We start from the raw sequence: 20462 nt of genomic DNA on the forward strand, positions 1-20462 counted from the left end.
AACTATGCTGCCGTGTGCTATGTTGATACTGCCCTGAGATGTTTATGTTGGCATGAGATTATTTTAATAGCCTTTATCTGAAGCACTAACATGACTGTAGATCACATTCCTTAACATGTACTCACTCTGTTCTGGTATCAGAGGAAACATTTCACAGAGATTGTTTTTGTTTTTTTTATTATTATCTCTCTCTCTTGTGTAGCCTTCCCTACAGCACATCTCAGGGGCATATCTGAAAATGTGATATTACACCAGAGGTTACATAAGAAAGAAAAACAAAAAAAACAAGTATTTTCTTTGACACAATTAAAAATATAGTAAGTGATTTGCTTTTGTTAGCTTTAATCTTTTTGTTTAATACAAATATTGAAACAGAGCTTTAACCTTTTCACAAAAAAACAAAAGATATCACTTACACTGCCTTCATGTTATGCATTATTTATGTCATGTTCTGAATCTGTAAGACCCTTCTGATTTTAACAGATAAGCTGAAACAAGACCATGGATGTCGAGCCGCACCTTTTAAATTCCAATTGGAGAGATACTGTAATAACGAAGTCACTGCCATGCCACCTCAATCCAATTAAGAGTATAAGAGATTTATGTCTTTAAAAAATATTTTTTTGTCAGAGAAACTTTTCACTTACATTTCTTAACAATAAAAACGTTACTTTTCAGATGGGTTTTGGCATATTTTTCTTTATGTTGCTTTTGCACTATGCACTTGTATTTGCCACCACAGACACAAGAGGGCGTGCAAACCAAAGGTGCAAATCATAGATCTAATGGTCGAGGGCGGTCGAGGGTTAGTTAGGTGTATTTTGTTCTGCGCAGTGGTGGAAAAAGTAGTCACATAAAGTAAAAGTATCAATACTGCAATGTAGAAATACTCTGTTACAACAAGTAAAAGTCCAAAATGTACTTAGTAAAAGTACAAAAGTATTGGTATCAAAATGTACTTTTTAACCAAAAGTAGAAACTACTCATTATGCAGAATATCCCATTTCACAAGTTTTAAAATGTATTAAAAAAAACTTTTGAAAATAGCAGATCTACAAGCTCACAATGCGTTGCATCGCGACTCATTGTGAGCTTATAGATTGTCTATTTTCAAATTGCCAAAATGGTCTGAAGTGGTTAATAATGTATGTTTTTTTGTAATAATAATCAAAACCTACAAAGTAAGTAGTTACTAACGTTTTAAAATAATTGTACTGGAGTAAAAGTATAATATTTGCCTCTGAGATGTAGTGGAGTAGAAGTAAAAGTACTCGAGTAATGTAAAAGAAATACCTCAAAATTGTACTCAAGTACAGTACTTGAGTAAATGTACTTAGTTACTTTCCACCGCTGGTTGTCAAAGAATTTCTTTGCTGGTGGCTTCTCTTGAAAGTTCCGTATTCGTAACCCAACCCTACTACAGCTCCAATATCTTACTTTGGAAAATGTAGTTCGGACACCGGTAAAAATAATCAGGGGCGACCGACTCTAAAACTACAATTCCCACACGCCACCTCGATGTGTATGAAAGCGGAAGCGTTTAAAAAAATGTGGAAAAAAACTTTTCGTGTTGTTTTCATGCCAGCAGCAGCAGGATTCTGTCGGACTTGTGTGCATTCCTGTTTTAATTATCTGTTTTAGGATACTTACACCACAGGTAATACTGCCGATACGCGTTTAAAATAGATAACTAATAACAATAGGGTTTTTTAAACCACAACGACCCACCAGATGAAGATTGTAAATCCTGTTTGATTGTTACACTGTTTTTGGCTAACGTGTTAGCTTTTGGTCAGGGTTGCCATGTCCGCTTATTATAACTAACGTTGGGTTTGTTTTTCTGTGTAGTTGCTTATTTGGGATTGCTTCTTATTAATGTTGTTTAAACCAGTGTTTCTCAAACATGTTCAAGTCAAGAACCACCCAAATGTATGTTTATTTGTCTGTGCGGACGCCCCCCATCTGAAATATTTTATGCCAGAGCGTGTGATAGATTTGTGTTCCACAATTTAAAAATGTTCTTTTTGAAAATTGCAGATCTACAAGCTCACTACGCGTCGCGATGCGACGTGTTGTGAGCTTTGTAGCTCGGGCTTGTCTGGTAGATTTGGGCTTGTTTTCATGTTTCTCTCGCAAAATCTGGCAACACTGATTTTGGTTCAATACACGTGAAGTACCCATGAATGTAGAAAAGAACACGATTCATAACTTTAATCGTTATAAATTAAAGTGAACAATCGCACCACTGCATCATTGTCACTTATTCTCTTGGTTTGGTTTTACATAACGCTAATAGTCAAGCAACTAAATAGCCGTTTTATTGATTAAATTCCTCCCAAAAGGAAGAAAAATAAGTGTACTTATGTTGCTTGCGTCCCATCATGACCCAACCATAGGCCCATTTGGTAACATTAGTTAGGTATTTATTATTGACCTGTTGATTATGAAAGCTACACTTCATAGCAAGCATGGATTGATTGATTGAATACTTTATTAACAGTTTGCAAAAACAAGGCGGTGGTACATTTATACAAAAGGATGACCCAGATAAGCCCTCAGGGCTTGTTTCCATTAAGGTCCTGTGTATTGAATTCATCAAGACTATGCAAAAAACATCATATGAAAGAAAGATATGTACAGTAGCAGCAGATGTGTGTATCTTTAAAAGTTGTTCTGGCTTGCTCATAGCAAAGTGGCCAGCAAATGTACACGAGTCTGCTGCTGTTTCATACAATGACAATTTCTACTCTGTCTGACTGACATAAGTACAGGGTGTCATAAATGGCATGCACGGCATGTCACGTTTGACCTGGTGTTCTGACACACCTAATACTGCAGGAGACCAACTGATGACGTCATTGCTTTTGTGTTTTTTAGGACACACACACACACACACACACACACACACACACACACACACACACACACACACACACACACACACACACACACACACACACACACACATACACCACTCCCTATCTCACTCACCCTGGGCAGGGTTAGCTTCCCAGACAGCAACAATGATGTCCTTTCAAAAAGCTAAAAGGAATCTGTGTGGTTGAGAGCATGCTGTACCCAGAGGCTGAGGGCCCATCGGAGCAGCAACCTAAAGACAGCCTCGCACAGAGCTAAACATTGTCTCTGATTTCTGTTCATGAGCACTCGTAGTCAAATGTCTACTAGTAGCAGTCAGTCAGCTTCATGTGTGTTGAGGTGATATTCATAGTCAAAGGTCTACCAGCTTAGCTATCAGCCTCATCCGTGCCAAGCATAATTAACATTTGAATGTGAGTTGTGGTGGTCTAGCCTTTTACGTTAACCTTTCACATGCTTAATTCATCATCTCTGCAGGGAACAGTCATTTTAGTCATGGAGGGTGACCCAGGTCCAATCCAAATTGTTGCGGTGAGCAAGGAGGATCACTCCTTCACTCTGGATACAGAGGCTTTGGGTCGGGTTCTTTTGAACCCTGAGGTGCGAGACAAGCCTGTGGTGGTCCTGTCAGTAGCTGGAGCCTTCCGCAAGGGAAAGAGCTTCTTGCTTGATTTCATGCTACGCTACATGTACAGGAAGGTGAGTTGTAATGTGATGATCGTCCACACCCCTCTCTCCCTCTCGCACTAACACTTTTCACACCATATATTGGGCTCCATTTCCATGTTATGACATTTAACTGCAAATTAAACTATGCATTCATTAATTACATTCGGGAGTTGCTCTAAAGCTAAAGCCATGTTGGTAGGCATGATATAGTGTGCAGACTCTATTTTTGTTAGATTTTGACTTCTGCCCTGCACCTGGAACTTTGGAGTGGTTAGGTTATGAGTGCTTGTTCACTTGTTTACATAACCAATTATAGCCACGATTTGTGGCTATAATGACATGCAAATAGGGATTCCAGGTGACAACAAACAGGTTGACATTGGGCTGTAACAGTCTTCTAACTGGAGTTTGTGTTTGGTCAGGATGATGACAACTGGGTGGGTCAAGATGATGAGATCCTGACCGGGTTTAAGTGGAGAGGGGGTTCAGAACCGGAGACCACAGGCATCCAGCTGTGGAGCAAGGTTTTCCTTGTCGCAAAGGGTGACGGAACAGAGGTACATGCGCGCACACACACACACACACACACACACACACACACACACACACACACACGCACACACACACACACACACACACACACACACACACACACAATGTGCTGTATTGAATTTTGGATACATTATTACAATAAGCACCATAGCAAACAGGCATATGATATTCACACACTTTCTTGAACAACATTTTAGAACCACATTGAGTGCATAAGTGCATAACTTAAGCCCTATTTTATACTTTTTCTTAACGACGATGGCGCAGATACCTGTTTAGTTTTTGGTATTTAAAAAACATTTTGAACGTTTTTTGAAAGATATTAACATAATGACATGCTCAAAATTGGGATGCCAAGTGGTTCAAATTCACGGTAACACTTTGCTTAAAGGTCGGGTCTATAATGGATTATAATTGCATTTATAATGCACTTATATGGCTTTATGACACATTTTACTCATTGTTATAAGTTGTTATGCATAATTATAAACATTTATAACGAGTGTTATGAAGCCTTAGTAAGTGCATTATAAATGTGATTATAATGCATTATAGACACCTTTTATCGAGTGTAATTATTTTCCAAAGGAAAACAAAAAAGTGAAACCCCCAAGCCAACTTTCCACAGCCTGTAAAAGGTGGCATTGTTGTGCCATTATTCTACCTCTGTATGAGGTATGGACGCGACGGAAATAGTCAAAGAGCTGAAATGATGTCTGTAAAAGGTACAGCTGGCAGGGTGTGCAGTGTAAGGTCTGCTCACCTTAATGTCGGCTTCTCTTCAGTTTCTCCTCCCAAGGTAGTGATGATCACACATTGCTCGCACAAATCCACCGTTGTAATATTATGCATCATCAACATTACCCTCTTTTCCATTTAGTGTTGGTATTATTTTTAGATAAATGCAGAGGTTATAGTTAATGTATAGAATGTAGCGACAACAGCTGTTGTCATGAATGCCATAGTTGCACTCTGGATGCTGATGCTGTTGTTTTACATGTAGCGCCTTTGATTGTGGAATGCTGGCATCATGGCATGGAGGTGGTTTTGTTTGGGTCTATGTATGTATGCATTACTGATGGATCCTCATGCCATTGTTGTGGGATCTCTGAATAAAATGCCTTGAGGCTTATGTTAACCACAGTGAGGAAACGTTTGCTTACTCACTTCCTACCAACTGTCTGTCTGTCTGTCTGTCTCACTGTAGCGAAAGTCACACCAAACTCAACAGAATATCATTGTTAGATAAGTTACTAATGAGCAATACTACAGGCAGCCTAGAAGCATGTTGCAGTATTCATGTTCCCTTTGGTTTTCACATGCCATAGTCTGAATAAATAGAAGAACGTACCATTTTTATTATTATATCGTATTGTTATATATATATTTTTTTAACTTATGTCCTTTCAAAATTGGAATAGAATTGTGTAAAAATGGTTAACCACTTAAACCCTATATACTTCATTATAAGTCAATCCTGAAAATACCCTTGTAGCTATTTTCAGCTATAATGTTTGCCTATTATGACGAGAATGGGGGCGATAGGGTTCATATGGTTAAATGGTCAAATGTAAACTGAAACCGTAAGTAAAGCATTGTGAAAGTTGATGGCAGCCTCATGATGTCTTCTAACGTGTTCCTTCCAGGTGGCAGTCGTGCTGATGGACACTCAGGGAGCGTTCGACAACCAGTCCACTGTGAAGGACTGTGCCACCATCTTCGCCCTCAGCACCATGACCAGCTCCATGCTGGTGGGTGCTCTTCCTCTGCTGCAATTAAGGGCTTGATACACTTGGTTCTGCGTCGGTGTCGCGCACCGAAAATAGCAGATCTACAAGCGGTGTGAGCTTTTTGATTGGCTGTTTTTGGTGAGCGATACTGGCGCGCAACTAAGTATAAATCCAGCTTTAGTGGTTCTTAACACTGCTTTGAAGGCTGCAGCTAAGGGTTATTTTAATGATTGACCAATCTCTTCGATAATTATTTTTGATTAACCGATTAATCAGTGTGATTAATTTAGACCATACCTGTGAAATGACATCGTAATAAGGTAATGAAGTGCAAAATGATGACAAATGCGCATTTTGACACGACTTAATAGTTTCCCCGGTAGTCAAAAACAATAATTTTCAAGACACAAGGGGCCAGCTGTCTCGAACATGTTTTTTCTGTATCTCACTGTATGCTATTTATAACTTGTAAAATGTGAATCCCATATAAAGTTATTTTAAAAAATCTTTTTGGGTTGGTGGGTGCAGATGAATTGTGACAAGCATATACGTAATGTTATATTGTATTATCTTATTTTACCATAATTGTATGGTCTAAATTATTTGCATAGATTAATACAATATAAAAAAAAAGTTATTAACAGATGAATGAGTGTTGAATGAATGAATTAATTCCCTGTCTGAGTAATCAGTGCCGCGTAGGAATTTACACACGTCTCCTTATTGCACTATGAAACGTAACCCTTTTGGGTGATTGTATTTAATACATGCATAACATATTCCTTTGTATTTCTTTTAGATCTATAATCTCTCACAGAACATTCAGGAGGATGATCTGCAGCAGCTACAGGTTTGTCCAGGTTCAGTATGACTTTAGAAAAGAGCCTTGGAGCAAGGAATATTTATATTGGAGATCATTTTCAGATTTAGGCAAATAAAAAGCTTTTGAAATGTATGAAGCTGGAAACCCACACACTTTCTCACATAGCATTGTTTATTTGAAGCAATATATGACAAGGTTAATGCCACTGAGTTCTTCATCAGGTTCTTGCCATTATTGTCTCAAATAAGCAGTACCATTTGAGAGTGTGACTTCTAGTAATATTTTCTACTACATTTTCCGTTTAATATAGCACCTGCTGTTTAGTTTTACTATTGTTTTATTAGCTGCTTAATGACTGGATCATTTGTGTATATTCTTACAGCTGTTTACCGAGTATGGGCGTCTTGCCATGGATGAAATCTTCCTGAAACCATTTCAGGTAGGAATGCACCCTTATGGCGGTTCTGGGCAAATATGATAGCTGATTTTTTTTTTTTTTTTCCAAACACCACAATTGACCGATACGAGGTTCTACTGCCATTTTGATATTTATTAACCTGTTTGTGCCCTGGTAAAAAAAAAGAAACGCTGCCTACTTTTTCTATGAACAACAATGATCAGATTGATGTGGATCTTTTTTACTTTCATATAATTATTGGCCACTGCCATCTGTGAAATTAGTATCATCGGCTGATGAATTGCAGTCAACAATGCAAAAATAATCCAATTCCAATATTCAGCTGATGTGTCCACTTTCAGCTAAGATGTGACTGTGACAAAAATGGGGAAATGGGGGTTGTAGCAGCAGCCAGCATCAGGGTTCTGATGTAGGCGTAGAGATGGACCACAGACGGAGAAATAACATCACAATACAGAACACATCTCAGCAAAAGCTCAAAGAACAATATATTAATGCATAATTCGGTTTTAAATCACAGAACAAGCCAGTAGGTGTCAAAGTTTGCAGTGGTTTGCATTGCACTGCCCAGTATATAAACCTTGTAACCATGAATATGTGTGTAGAATATACATGGAACAAGTAGAGCAATAATCATCAGTGGAAAAACATGTCCGTATTCAACACATGTACAGGATATGTGCAATATACTGTATGCAAACAATAATTAAATACTATGTGTGTAGCGTACAGCATTGCATCATACAGATTGGGGCTGGGTGACATTACACAATGTGTTTGACCAAATTCGTATCGAAATTGTGATGACATTGTGGGGATGACTATTGGTGCTGTGTAATTCCTGTGTAATTAGTAAGTGGATAAAGGTAAATAATAGAACTGCTTGAACAGTCACAAAACCAGGAGAAGAACACTTCTGCCATATATACTATATTCAAAATCTCTCATATATCACCATCAATACGAATGAATGAACACATTTTTTTTTTTTGGTACCGAGACCTATTCCCGAGAATATAAGACACCAAAAACATAATTGTACAAAGTTAAGTTTACTCAATCATTTCTCAATATATGTATGTTTGTATATACATATATATACAGTATAGCACTAATACAGTACATACCAATAAAGATTTATGTTTCTTTATAGTGTTCAAATGTATCATGCCTCTGTCTTGTTGTGCAGGAAACATTTTCTGTGACACTTAATGTCCTGCCTCTCCTGTTATCCTACACAGTCTCTGATGTTCCTAATCCGAGACTGGAGCTTTCCATATGAATACACCTACGGAAAGGAAGGAGGCAATGACTTCTTGGATAAGCGGTTACAGGTAATCATTCAAGTTAGAACTGTGGTGTATTGGTCATGTCTTAATGCTTCAATCCGTACGTTTTATGTCCATTATCTCCTGCTGACGGAGAGAGTTAATTAAAACAATTTCCAAACTAGAGTAAAGATGGCAGCACATCTAATGTCAAAACGCTTGTCTGCTTCAAATAACTTGACAATGGATATTGTCAACCATTAAGTGTCCTATCCAACACCAGGGACTAAATTTGTCAATGGAAGAGTAGGGAGACTACATCGAACTACTGCAGATGTGGAAGTTATATACTCTACCATATACATTCTTGGTTAAAATAACATTTAATTCATTAAAATAATAGATCAACTTTTTCTAGCATCACGCTCTGACTCTGGTGCGATATCCTCTTGGATATGAAATAACATTTAAATAAGTGATGGGTCGCACTCAGAGTGACAAGAGTGTGTTCACTTATTTTATTTGTTCTCCGTGTCTTCTACAATAAAGGACAAACGTTTCCGCTATCCAGCCTTTCTCAGGCACTCTTGTCACTCTTGAGTGCGACCCATCACTTATTTAATTAATTCAAATAAGTCACAGATCGTAACTTTAAGAACAGAATGTGTCAAATACATTTGGTGTCTAAATGGAGTGTGGGCATTCTGATGGAGATTGTACGTTATTGTTTTTAAAGGTTAAGGAGAGTCAACACGAGGAGCTGCAGACTGTCAGGGAGCACATTCACTCCTGTTTCACTTCCATCTCCTGCTTCTTGTTGCCCCATCCTGGACTGAAGGTTGCCACCAGCCCTGGCTTCAAGGGTCAGCTTAGAGGTGAGGTTTCCAGTTTGATCGTGCTATATTACCATCATGGACTTTCTCATTTGCAAGGAAGCATCCTATTACCTGGTTACCTAGTCATCTACAGGAATGTTCCTTTAGGTGTTTTCGCATGTAAAGACAACTTGTAAAGTTAGTCAGACTTAACTTAAAATGTGACTCACATGGTAATCTAATCATGCACTCACCATGATGAATCCTGTTCCACGATGGATGAACTGAACTTTTATGACATTTTGGAGCTGTTGCATTCCTAAGCCAATATTTTGATGACCGGCGGAGTCTCCTGTAGGAGACTCAAATGCAGGTCAATTGAGTCTCCACCTCATAAAAATGCTACCTACTTAGAAGGCTACTTAACTGTGTGTGTGTGTGTGTGTGTGTGTGTGTGTGTGTGTGTGTGTGTGTGTGTGTGTGTGTGTGTGTGTGTGTGTGTGTGTGTGTGTGTGTGTGTGTGTGTGTGTGTGTGTGTGTGTGTGTGTGTGTGTGTGTGTGTTTTTCAGAGGTGGCCCCAGAGTTTAAAGAGGAGCTCCAAAACCTAATCCCCATCTTGCTGCACCCAGACAGACTGGCAGAGAAAGAAATTAACGGGAACACGGTAACCTGCAGAGGCCTGTTGGAGTACTTTAAGGTAATGTCCTCTTCATACAAGACTGCTACTGAAATTAACCACTTTAAACCAGTCACTGTTTAGGGCATTTCATTATAGACAAATATTTTCAAAAGTAGCACAAATAGTAGATCTTACAAGCTTGTAGCTCAGCTATTTCTGCCGCACGGCAGTGGCGGCACCATCGTACAATGAAGTATATAATGGGGCTTCCTGTAAGTGGTTAATTTATGGTCCATCGCATGACAGCGTTGTTAGCTTGCGGATCAGTTCATGTCCGCAAACACCACTGTCATACTACAGAGTATAAATTAAGCTTGAGTCGTCTCTGACTACTGCTGTTCTTGTGGAAACAGGCCTACATCAAGATTTACCAAGGAGAAGATTTGCCACACCCAAAATCCATGCTGCTGGTGAGTTTGAACAAGCCACAATCATTCATCAAGTCTGATGATATGTTTTGACATATTATTTATTTACCCATTTGGACATGATCTCTCTCACACAAGGCAACAGCCGAAGCCAATAACCTAGCAGCAGTGGCAGCAGCCAAAGACCAGTATTACAAGAACATGGAAAAGGTGGGTGCATGAGTGCATTTGAGGTATGTGTTTATTTAAATCTCGAAGTCAGTGGATTAATGGTATCGCCCATAAGCCCAACAGCTAGATTTACCTTTCATTGCTGTCTGGCAGAAACCTTGTATCTCCATATTCATTAATACATTTTTGCATAAATGAATGCCCTATTTTATACTTATGTAATGAAAAGTAGTGAAAATAGCCCACCTACAAGCTTATTTACACATTGGGATGCGAGTGTCAGCTTTTCCTCCTTTTTGCCTATAATCAAATCAAAATTAGAACACCTTGTTGTTGAAAGATGTAATTAATAACTATATGGTGCACTTTACTTGCTTTTAATGTAAAAAAAAATGCCAGTGTAAAAAGGCTATTTAAACTAATTTTTAGTACCTATATTGGATCATATTATACAGCATGTGCATGTTCCCTGTCAATAATGGTAGAAGATCGTGTTCTGTGGAATACAATACATAAAACCAAACAAACAATAAAAACACAGCACTTCTTCAGGTCCTCAGCAGTACACCTACAAAGTGTGTCGATCAGATGAGCGGTTTGTGGGATATGCGTGTTCGTTCGGAGCAGGACTGTTCTGGATAACTGCTCATCCGATGGACTTCACACTCAAGCACTTCCTTGGCTCCCCGGCAGTACAAACTATGTACAGTTGATGTACATACTGTACATGCATACAGAGATTCCCTGCATATATAGATACACTGTAGAAACAAACGTCTTTATTTAATGCCTGCAGCTTTGTGCTCGTTTAACAATGTTTTCGTGAATTGAAATGTGCCAACCTGTCTCTTATCTTCTGTCTCTGTTTCAGATTTGTGGAGGAGATCTACCGTATGTGGCCCCCGACTCTCTGGAGGAGAAACACAACTTTAATTTCCGGGATGCTGTCCATTTGTTTTCCTCCACTAAGAAGATGGGGGGGCAGGAGTTTTGTGATCGTTACCAAACTCAGCTGGAGACGGAGCTGGGAGAGATGTGGCTGTCTTTCATGAAACACAATCAGGTAAGAAATCACGGGTTCATATTTTTAGGAAGTTAACTTGAATTCTTTGTCGAACTACTTACATTTCTAAAAAGATACAGAATCCTATGCACACAATTTGCATTTAATTTAATCAATGTTAATGTGTTTAATTAAAATAACTGTTTCTTGTTTCTCCACTTAAAGTCAAAGAACGTCTTCAGTGCATTCCGGACTCCTGCTGTGCTGTTTGTCCTTGTGTGCTTCCTGTACGTGCTGTCAGGCATCTTGCTCTTCATTGGCCTGGCGAGCTTCGCGCTGGCATGTGACTGCGTGATGGGAGTGGCCATGATGGCAATGCTCACCTGGGCGTTCATCCGCTACTCCGGTCGCTACCGGGTAGTGGGCGGAGCCATCGACCAGGCGGCCGGTGTCGTCCTAGAGCAGGTGAGAAACGACAGGGCTGATGGGCCTGGTGGTCAGTTGGCTGAGTAGGTTTGGGTTTTCAGGTGGAATGAAAGAATTCAGAATCTGATCACTTAAGCTGTCTAGGAGAAGCAGAGCCTAGAATTGTGTAGCAGTAGGGCAGAACAAGTAGTCCTGTAGCAAGCCCTCAAAAAAGGCCTTAGTTTTTGAGATACCCCTACCCGAGGTAGAACAAAACACAACCATGTTTTTTCTTATCTTTAGGGTCTCCCATTAATGAAATGGATTGTTGTGAAATTTTATTTTGGGGCAAAATTAGTTTTTTTGGCTATTCTTTAGAACTACCCCAATCTTTGAAAAAGGCAAATCCGAATAGGGCAAAGGTGACCAAATATGCTATAACCTGAGAATGCTCACTCTTATCTTCATCAAATTTGCTGAGGTATGAACCAGGTGTCTACCCTACATCACCAAAGAGTCAGAATGTAATTTACCTAAAGAAATACTGAAATATAGTCCTTTAAACATACCTTTAGTTTAGGCGGAAATTGTACTTTTCTAGTGAGGACTCCTCTACTTTCCCTCATTTAGAAAAACAACATACATTTATGTCAAATAAGCTGTTACTGCATAGCCTAAGATGCTATTAAACAATAACCAGTGGTTGTGTGGAGAGATCTAGTACAGTTTTATTGCAAATTAGACTTCTTTAGACATAACCCATCTCTGGAAATAAAACATTATAGGCGGGTGCAAATATGATTTGACCCAAAAATAATTAGAACCAAAGGTTTCTCAATGGTTTATTGTAGTATCAGGTGTACTTAATAACATATCAAAAGTTTACCAAAATCTGATCATTAGAAATGTCAAATGTCCAAGATGGCCGTCACCAGTTCCTTAAAAGACCATTACTCCTTCATTATTTGCCCTACACAAGTCATTTTGGTGCCTAATCCAATTTTTGGTGATCTAGGAATCCAATTAGCATATATAAATTATAGTCAAGTGATTATAAGTACAATTATATATTAAAGCAATTGGTTATAAGCATATTTAACAATGTAATTTGACATTTCTCCCTTTTCTACATGCCATAATGCCCAGGATTGGTGAATTCATCACCTATACATGTAATTCACATTCTGTTGAAGCTTTCAAGATTTCTTTTGATACCAATAAGGAATGAATTAATTATTACTGGGTGGTAGGTACTGTGACATTTGTAAAACATGGCTGCCAATGTGATAGACTGGGAATATTACACAAATCTTGGAAGAAATTCACTGAGAAATGTCTTCACCAATTTGTTTGTAAAGGTGTCTGGTTCCCAAACTGGGGGTCCCCCAAATGATTTTGGGGGGTCCCCACCCAGATGGTTAGCTTGATGTGCAACATTGTTTTCAATACTCAACAGTAAACAAACCAACATACAGTATGTGTATACAGGGTATCTGCACATTTCTAAAGTTACAATTGAATTACTCTTAAGACTCAATATTATCTCAAATATTAGGTAAGAAAGAGGCAAACATTGTGAAAATAGCCGATGTACAAGCTCACAACGCTACACTAAAAAGAATGGCCACTTCTCTGGTCTATGGGGAAGATGGACTCCTAAGTGGGGATACAGTGGAGAGAAATGGCCCCTTATGGGCCTAGAGAGGATGTGCAAGTCAGTACAGAGCTATCACAACATGTATCTAGTGTCTGGGTGTCTAGGCAGGGGTGGTGGAGGAGTGTGGCGTGGATAAGGTGCAGATGTGCTTGTCACAAACATCTCCTTATTCCTGAGACTAGTAGTTGTGTGAGGTTTTAGTGCAAAATTAATTTCACATGACTTTATTTTATGATTGGTACTGCTGGCAATAAGCTTGAACCTTGATATTTTTAACAGCAAGAAGGTACGTATAGGGGACAGCCCATGACGCCCTGGGCTCCAGTCTCCCCATAGAATCCCAATCTAACCGACCTCCACGCCCATAAGGGGCTGTGTCTCTGCTGCTATCTCACAAACAAGCATTGCTTTAGGCAAACACCAAGTTTTTGTTGTGGAGCTGTTCTGGAGAGGGGAGAGGACGCTCTGAGCCATAATGATAAGTCACTGGGGGCCCCTGGGAATATTAACGGTCAGCCACCACGACTCTCCTGTGAGCCAGTCCGACATACACCCTTGTCTGCCTGACACACAGTCATGCACCACCACGTGGAGGTCTTACAACCAGCACTATGGGGGGGCGACCCTCCTTACGAATGCCTATGCCCACTCACGAGCGCCTATCTCGGGCATAGGAGCCAGCCAGACCCGCCAGGAGGTCCATTTGGCATACATACATATGTATATGACACAGTCTTGCAACATGTGGAGGTCTTACAACCACCACCACTGGGGACTGTCCTCACTACCTATGCTAACTAAAGAGAGCCTATCTCGGGAATGCCTATCTTGGGAGCAAGCGTGGAGGTCCACTTGGGACCAGTGGGACTATCCAGTGAGCCAGGCGACATAGGGACACTCCTCTCAGCCTCACGCATTAGCTAAATTCCAATACCTTAATTTCTGCCTCCTCCTCACTCCGTCCTCCAGCGTGCCGTGACTTAGAAATCGTTTGCATCCCAAATGCTAATTTGCTTTTGGAGGAGCTGAGAACGAGGAGAGCGCAGGCACCCTAAGCCACTTGGAGTGAGATCTGGCAAAGATACAAGTTTATCTTTCATGTATCGTTTGCAGAACTGTCTTCGTTGAAATGGCGTATCATTTCTGTTGGAGGTTTTGCATGTCGGACATGGGGGGGAGGAGAAGCTCAGGGTCTCCTTGGCTCCTAACTTTGCTCTTCTGTGCTCCAAGTGCCCAGGGAGCAATCCAGTGACCCCCTATACTCCCCTCTACCCACCTGAGGGGAACCCCAGGCCCATTTATGTTGGGCGGGGATATGCCCTGCCCACACATCCAGGTATATCCCGCTTTGCACCCAGTGTAAACTCTAGACCAGACCCACACCCCATACTCCCCCCTGTCTAGGCACCCAGTAGATACTCGGTTCTGACAGCTCTACACTAACCTCCTCTACACTAACCTCTTTGCACACTCACACTTATTGCCTTCCTAATGTGTTAAAACATCTATTTAATGTTTTTCAAAATCTTGTGTCTACAAGATGACACTGCGCTTGTCCACGAAAAAAATAAATATTCTCGTGTATGTAGGGGAGGAGTTGGGTGGGTAAGGGGAGGGGTGCAGAGAGATTGGTTCATAATGCAAGACATTTTTTTGGGGTGGGGTGTATAGTCAAAGATGAATTTAGTTTGGGCTAAATTTGATCCACAGAGCTATCCAAAACCTTTCAATATTGAAAATATTCTCAACTGACAATATTCTCTGCCACCACCTTCTGAATTACTGCAAATTGTGACTATTAGTTTTGTTGTGTTTTGAGGATATCTTGAAGCCTTGTTCCAGTAAAAAATAAATATAAGTAGTTGGACATTTACTATATAATTAGTTAAACGGGTGACCATTTCAGTGTTTTAATCACAAACAAAATATTGGATTTCACAATTATCTAATTGTATCTCTGCAATTTGGACAAGTCCAATGGATTCCCAGGCGCTTTTTTAGGGTGTCCTTTTTTTCATATATGCAAAGTACAGCACCATATTCAATCACACTCACACATGATTGCTGTGTGTGGCAGGGGCAACATGAAGCCATGTCATTAATTAATGGATATATGAATTTATGATTTCAGTAGTAAGAACTTTTTATATACACATCCAAACCAAAGGTGCATAGATTAATTCATTTTAAGAATTGCAGGCCTCAATACAGAGAAGCATTACACAAATGGAATACTGTGATTAGGGGTATGTATGTCTAAAGACATCTCATTTGCAATAAAACTGTACTAGATCTCTCCACACAACCACTGGTTACTGTTTAATAGCATCTTAGGCTATGCAGTAACAGCTTGTTTGACATAAATGTATGTTGTTTTTCTAAATGAGGGAAAGTAGAGGAGTCCACACTACAAAGGTACCATTTCCGCCTAAACTAAAAGTGTGTTTAAAGGACTATATTTCAGTATTTCTTTAGGTAAATTACATTCTGACTCTTTGGTGATGTAGGGTAGACACCTGGTTCATACCTCAGCAAATTTGATGAAGATAAGAGTGAGCATTCTCAAGTTATAGCATTTTTGGTCACCTTTACCCTATTCGGATTAGCCTTTTTCAGAGATTGGGGTAGTTTTAAAGAATAGCCCAAAAAACTAATTTTGCCCAAAAATAAAATTTCACAACAATCCATTTCACTAATGGGAGACCCTAAAGATAAGAAAAAACATGGTTGTGTTTTGTTCTACCTCGGGTAGGGGTATCTCAAAATCTGAGGGCCTCTGCTACAGGACTAAAGTGTGCAGGCTTGCAGCAGCTTTTTGTTATGTTTACATTTGAGGAATCTGTCTGACAACCACTCTACCTTCTTAGCTACTGCCGCCAATGTTTATGATTAGAAAAAAAATATATGTTTTTGCATTTTGGAAGATGAGACTCAGGCTAATAGTCAAGTGCCTAGCGCATATAAGGTGGGTCACTCTACCAAAGGAGGATCTAGGATAGAAAGGAGTTATGACTAAGCAGATTGATGGCACCGTCTTCCCAAATTGATGGAAGTGCAACTGTAAATTGGGCAGAATATAGGGTCTTACTCTGCAAAACCATGACTGTAAGTTTAAGCCTGTGTTGATTGGGTGGAATAGGCTAAATTACGTCTGGAAAGGAGGATGGTGCAGTTATCTCTGTGATGTTGAAGCCCTGCACCTGCATTTTGTACTGATTACTGCTGCTGCTACAAGGAACCACTAGAGGGTGCAACTGATTTATGTTATGGAAGGAGTTGAATAGGCAGAAGGCAAGAAATGTCCTTTTGTTGGCCAACCCATAACTCAATGGGCCAACCTGGAAGTTACTTAAGGGGTAGGCCATGGGTTCCTTCCTACAACATTTTTGGGGCTAAATTAAGAAAATAAGCTCTGTAGTAAATTATATTATATTATAGTAAATTATATTCCTTATATTAATACTTTATTTCGCTCCAAGAAAATAATCTATACAAATCAACACATTTACAAAATAAATAAATAACCTTCCTGGTTTTAGGACTAAAAACTGTGATACTCTGTTACTGTAGTCAGGACTGGACCCTATAGGCAAGCAGCTGAATGAAATGTCTTGTTATTCTGTCGAGGTTCAATTAATGCATTAGAGTGCAGCGAGGCCTAGATTAGATTAGACATTCTAGTCAGACTGGGGGTCGGTCAGTATTGTGCCATCAGTGGTGGTGGAGTGATGTTTGAATCAGCAGGATTTTCCAGGAATCTAAAAATGATCAACACTTCAGGCTTTATAAATCTGAATTTGTTTGGTCATTCCTATCCAATACAAATGGATAGTGTGTATGCGTGTACTGCATACATTTGCTGCTTCTCTCTGCCTAGAACATTCCTGACCACAATTGTAACAATGGTGAATACTTGATGGAATCAGTAGAGAGAAATGTGTTTGTGGTCCAGGGACTGAGCCCTGGTAGAAAGGGAACCTCTCCATGTAACCACCTCCTCCTGCGAGAATATGAACTACAACTGCAAATACCCAGAGATGGCCATGTCAGGGCATGGAGCATTTCACAATGGAGTGTTTTTTTAGCAGACTGAACATTTAGTTTTTTCCTGCTTTTCAGGCCACTGTGGTGTTGAACAAGTCGAGAGGGCCAGCCGCCGCTGCTGAACAGAAGAAATCCAGTTAGAGGACCTCTGAACCCTCGTAATCTCAATGCAATGCACAACCAGCACACAACACAAGCACACATTCAGCACTAAAGCCTTATCATTCCACCCCTTGGAACAAACACTACACAGGAACACGGTTAAAAAGAAAATGATGCCAATTCGCCAGCATCCTTTGATATGCAGAAAATCCTTTGCCTGTCAGAGCCCAGGCTTATCAGAAGGTAATTGGACCTGGTCCTTCCCAACACTTATGAACGCTTTCTGTTACTTGACACTGCCATTCTTGTACACATTTTCCTTTTTGTGTAATGACAAACCAATGATGTTTACCAGGAAACGTACTGGTGGTTTTTGGAACTTCGTTCTAACGACAAACCATTTGATGTTTACTAAGAAACGTTTTTAGAACTTTGGTCGAAAGCATCTTCCTTGTTAACGACTACTCTTGAGTCATGGGTAGTTGAGGTGTATTCCAGTCGTATGAAGCTTTAGCATTTCTCTAAATGTTTTACTCCTAAAATGCGCTAATGCGTATATACATGTATACATCTTTCCATTGTGGATATATCATTACCACTCTGGGGCCTTAAATACATTCCATTGTCTTTGTGATGTTTGTTACGAACCAGCATTAACTGTTAACTGAAACGGTAACAGGTAGAACCGTTACCCATATCTAAGGAGAACTCATTTCTGTTTCATGTTGTGTGGCGGGACTGTGTTGTTGTTGTGCATTTCAAATGCTTTGCTGCTTGTTACTTGTTACATATAGATGGACACTCCGTCTAGGATAATTATCATGTTACCTTTAAACTCCAAAGAATTAACTACAATCAGAAGAAAACTGGTGACCAGTCAGCCCAAAGATAGGAAAAACTGTAAGCGCTTGGATTGTGACATGTTTGTAAATTATTTTATTTGATCTTTCAAATTTCGAGTTTATATGAACGAGGCGTTTTCTTCCCTGTTCAATGTCATAAATCAGTAGTACTACTTTACTTACCTGGGCAGCAGTAGTACTTAAGCGGTAGTATGTTATTGAACCCACAATGGGGAATAAAGGTCTTAAGTGTACTGTATGTGCGCTCACACATCTGTCATTTAGATTAAAGGGTATCCCAAACCTGAATTCTCTAAGGGGCTTGTAGCGACACTGTAGTAGTAGTAGTAGTAGTAGTAGTAGTAGTAGTAGTAGTACTACAGTGTCGCTTGCCAATGAGAACTGATGCAACTCGTTAGTTTGAAGATCGGTTCTTGTCGAATGAAAAGCACTATATTTAACTATGACTTGGGCGACAAATCATACGTATATGCACTTGAGGAAATACTAATTGAATCTCAAAAAGTATTAGCATGAAAATTGAATGATGATTAGTGTAACATTCACAGATGGCTACACAGTCAAATCCTTTTATTGTAATGCTCTGGGATTTTACTGTGTGCCATCAGGACTAAAAGACCTGGAATAAAATGTTACTCCAGCCAACTATGTGTGGCCATCTGCAATAAGGGGTGTGATTAATCAAAGCTTTAATATTTACTTGATACTTTTTTTATCTTAAGTGTGTGTAAATACCCTCAGGTCTGCTATTCAAGCCTACAAAAACATTGTTATCACATATCCAAAAATCATAAGAGCAGAGCGTGATCAAATTGTCACTGTCCAAAATCCTTAACTCTTGACTCTGAGTTATGACTGAAAGACAAAAGCATCTTAGAGAAATTCTACATCCATGCCATGGTCTTACTTTTATTTAGCACTTTCCATTTCTGCTCCTTTCCATGGAAGGAAACTTTGACATGATTTTCAAAGCATTTAATATTGCACACTCCCTCCTTTTTGTGCTTTCCACAACTCATTCCAGAAGTCAAATTGATGCATGAAGTAATGTGTTTACTGCCTATTGAAATTGTCTTTTGCAGGAGTGCAGCGGGCTTAATTTGATAGATCCTGTTTTGTAAAGAATAAACAAAAGCTTGAGAGATTTTTTTTTTTGGCAGATGCCTTCTCTTCCAATCCCTCACTTTAGTTAGTAAACTGTGATTAATACTGTGGTGATGGTTTATAGAGCGCGCACAGGTGGCTCCACCTGTCAAAAAAACTGTGTGGTGCAGAAGAACATGAAGTCCTCCACTAGCCTAATACAGTGGTTATCAACCTTTTCAGGCTGTGACACACACAAAATAATCATATTTGAACTGGGGACCCCCCCCCCCCCCAAACAAAAACATATTTTGACAAGCATGAATGTAGGAATTGGGGCATTCAATTTAGTTTGACTCAGTTCCACAGATAATATTGTGAAAATAGCAGATCTACAAGCTTGTGAGCGTAGAGAGATGTAGATAGGCTATTTTTCACAAATGTAGCCTTTATATGTTAATTGACAATTTGGCCAATGTTTGACCAGTTTTTATAGTATAGTTTGTTTATTACTTTTGATGCAGTAATTGTCTTTTTTTTTTTTTAGGTATAAAGGTCTTAGAATTCCTGGGACCCTCTCAAAATCATGTGGGGACCCCCCTCGAGGTCCCGACCCACAGGTTGAGAACCACTGGCCTAATAGACGGTGAATAAAAAAAAAGAATAACAGCAGCATCCATCCATCCATCCACCCATCTATTCATCCATTCATGTATGGATGAATAGACACCCTGTAGGTGTACTTGTATGCCGTTTGCCCATCCCTGTTTGATGTGACGCTCTTGACCCTCCCTCCTCTCCCTCTCCCTCCCTCCCTCTGCCTATAGATGCTGGCTCATTCTCTCTGCGTCTCTCGTAGTGAAATCTGCTTTAGAGAGATTCGTGTCCCCTTGTCTCCTTATATGGTGATCGGCGTCGCGTTCCGCCTTGTTGTA

At 39.7% G+C, this 20462-nt stretch overlaps 1 protein-coding gene across 1 annotated transcript; it reads left to right on the plus strand.

Moving 5' to 3' along the window:
- The first annotated feature begins 1559 nt into the window (after nucleotides 1–1559).
- Nucleotides 1560–19589, plus strand: LOC311065379 (atlastin-3-like). The gene is made up of 14 exons (XM_084085702.1): nucleotides 1560–1657; nucleotides 3355–3576; nucleotides 3969–4103; nucleotides 5745–5849; nucleotides 6628–6678; nucleotides 7034–7090; nucleotides 8311–8403; nucleotides 9074–9212; nucleotides 9722–9849; nucleotides 10185–10241; nucleotides 10338–10409; nucleotides 11242–11433; nucleotides 11599–11838; nucleotides 17555–19589. The coding sequence occupies exons 2-14, from the start codon at nucleotides 3373–3375 to the stop codon at nucleotides 17618–17620; spliced, it is 1539 nt and encodes a 512-aa protein (XP_083941828.1). The 5' UTR covers nucleotides 1560–1657; nucleotides 3355–3372; the 3' UTR covers nucleotides 17621–19589.
- Nucleotides 19590–20462: the final 873 nt, after the last annotated feature.

Source organism: Gymnoscopelus microlampas (genome assembly GCF_963454915.1).
Source record: "Gymnoscopelus microlampas genome assembly, chromosome: 18".
Taxonomy (NCBI): Eukaryota; Metazoa; Chordata; class Actinopteri; order Myctophiformes; family Myctophidae; genus Gymnoscopelus; species Gymnoscopelus microlampas.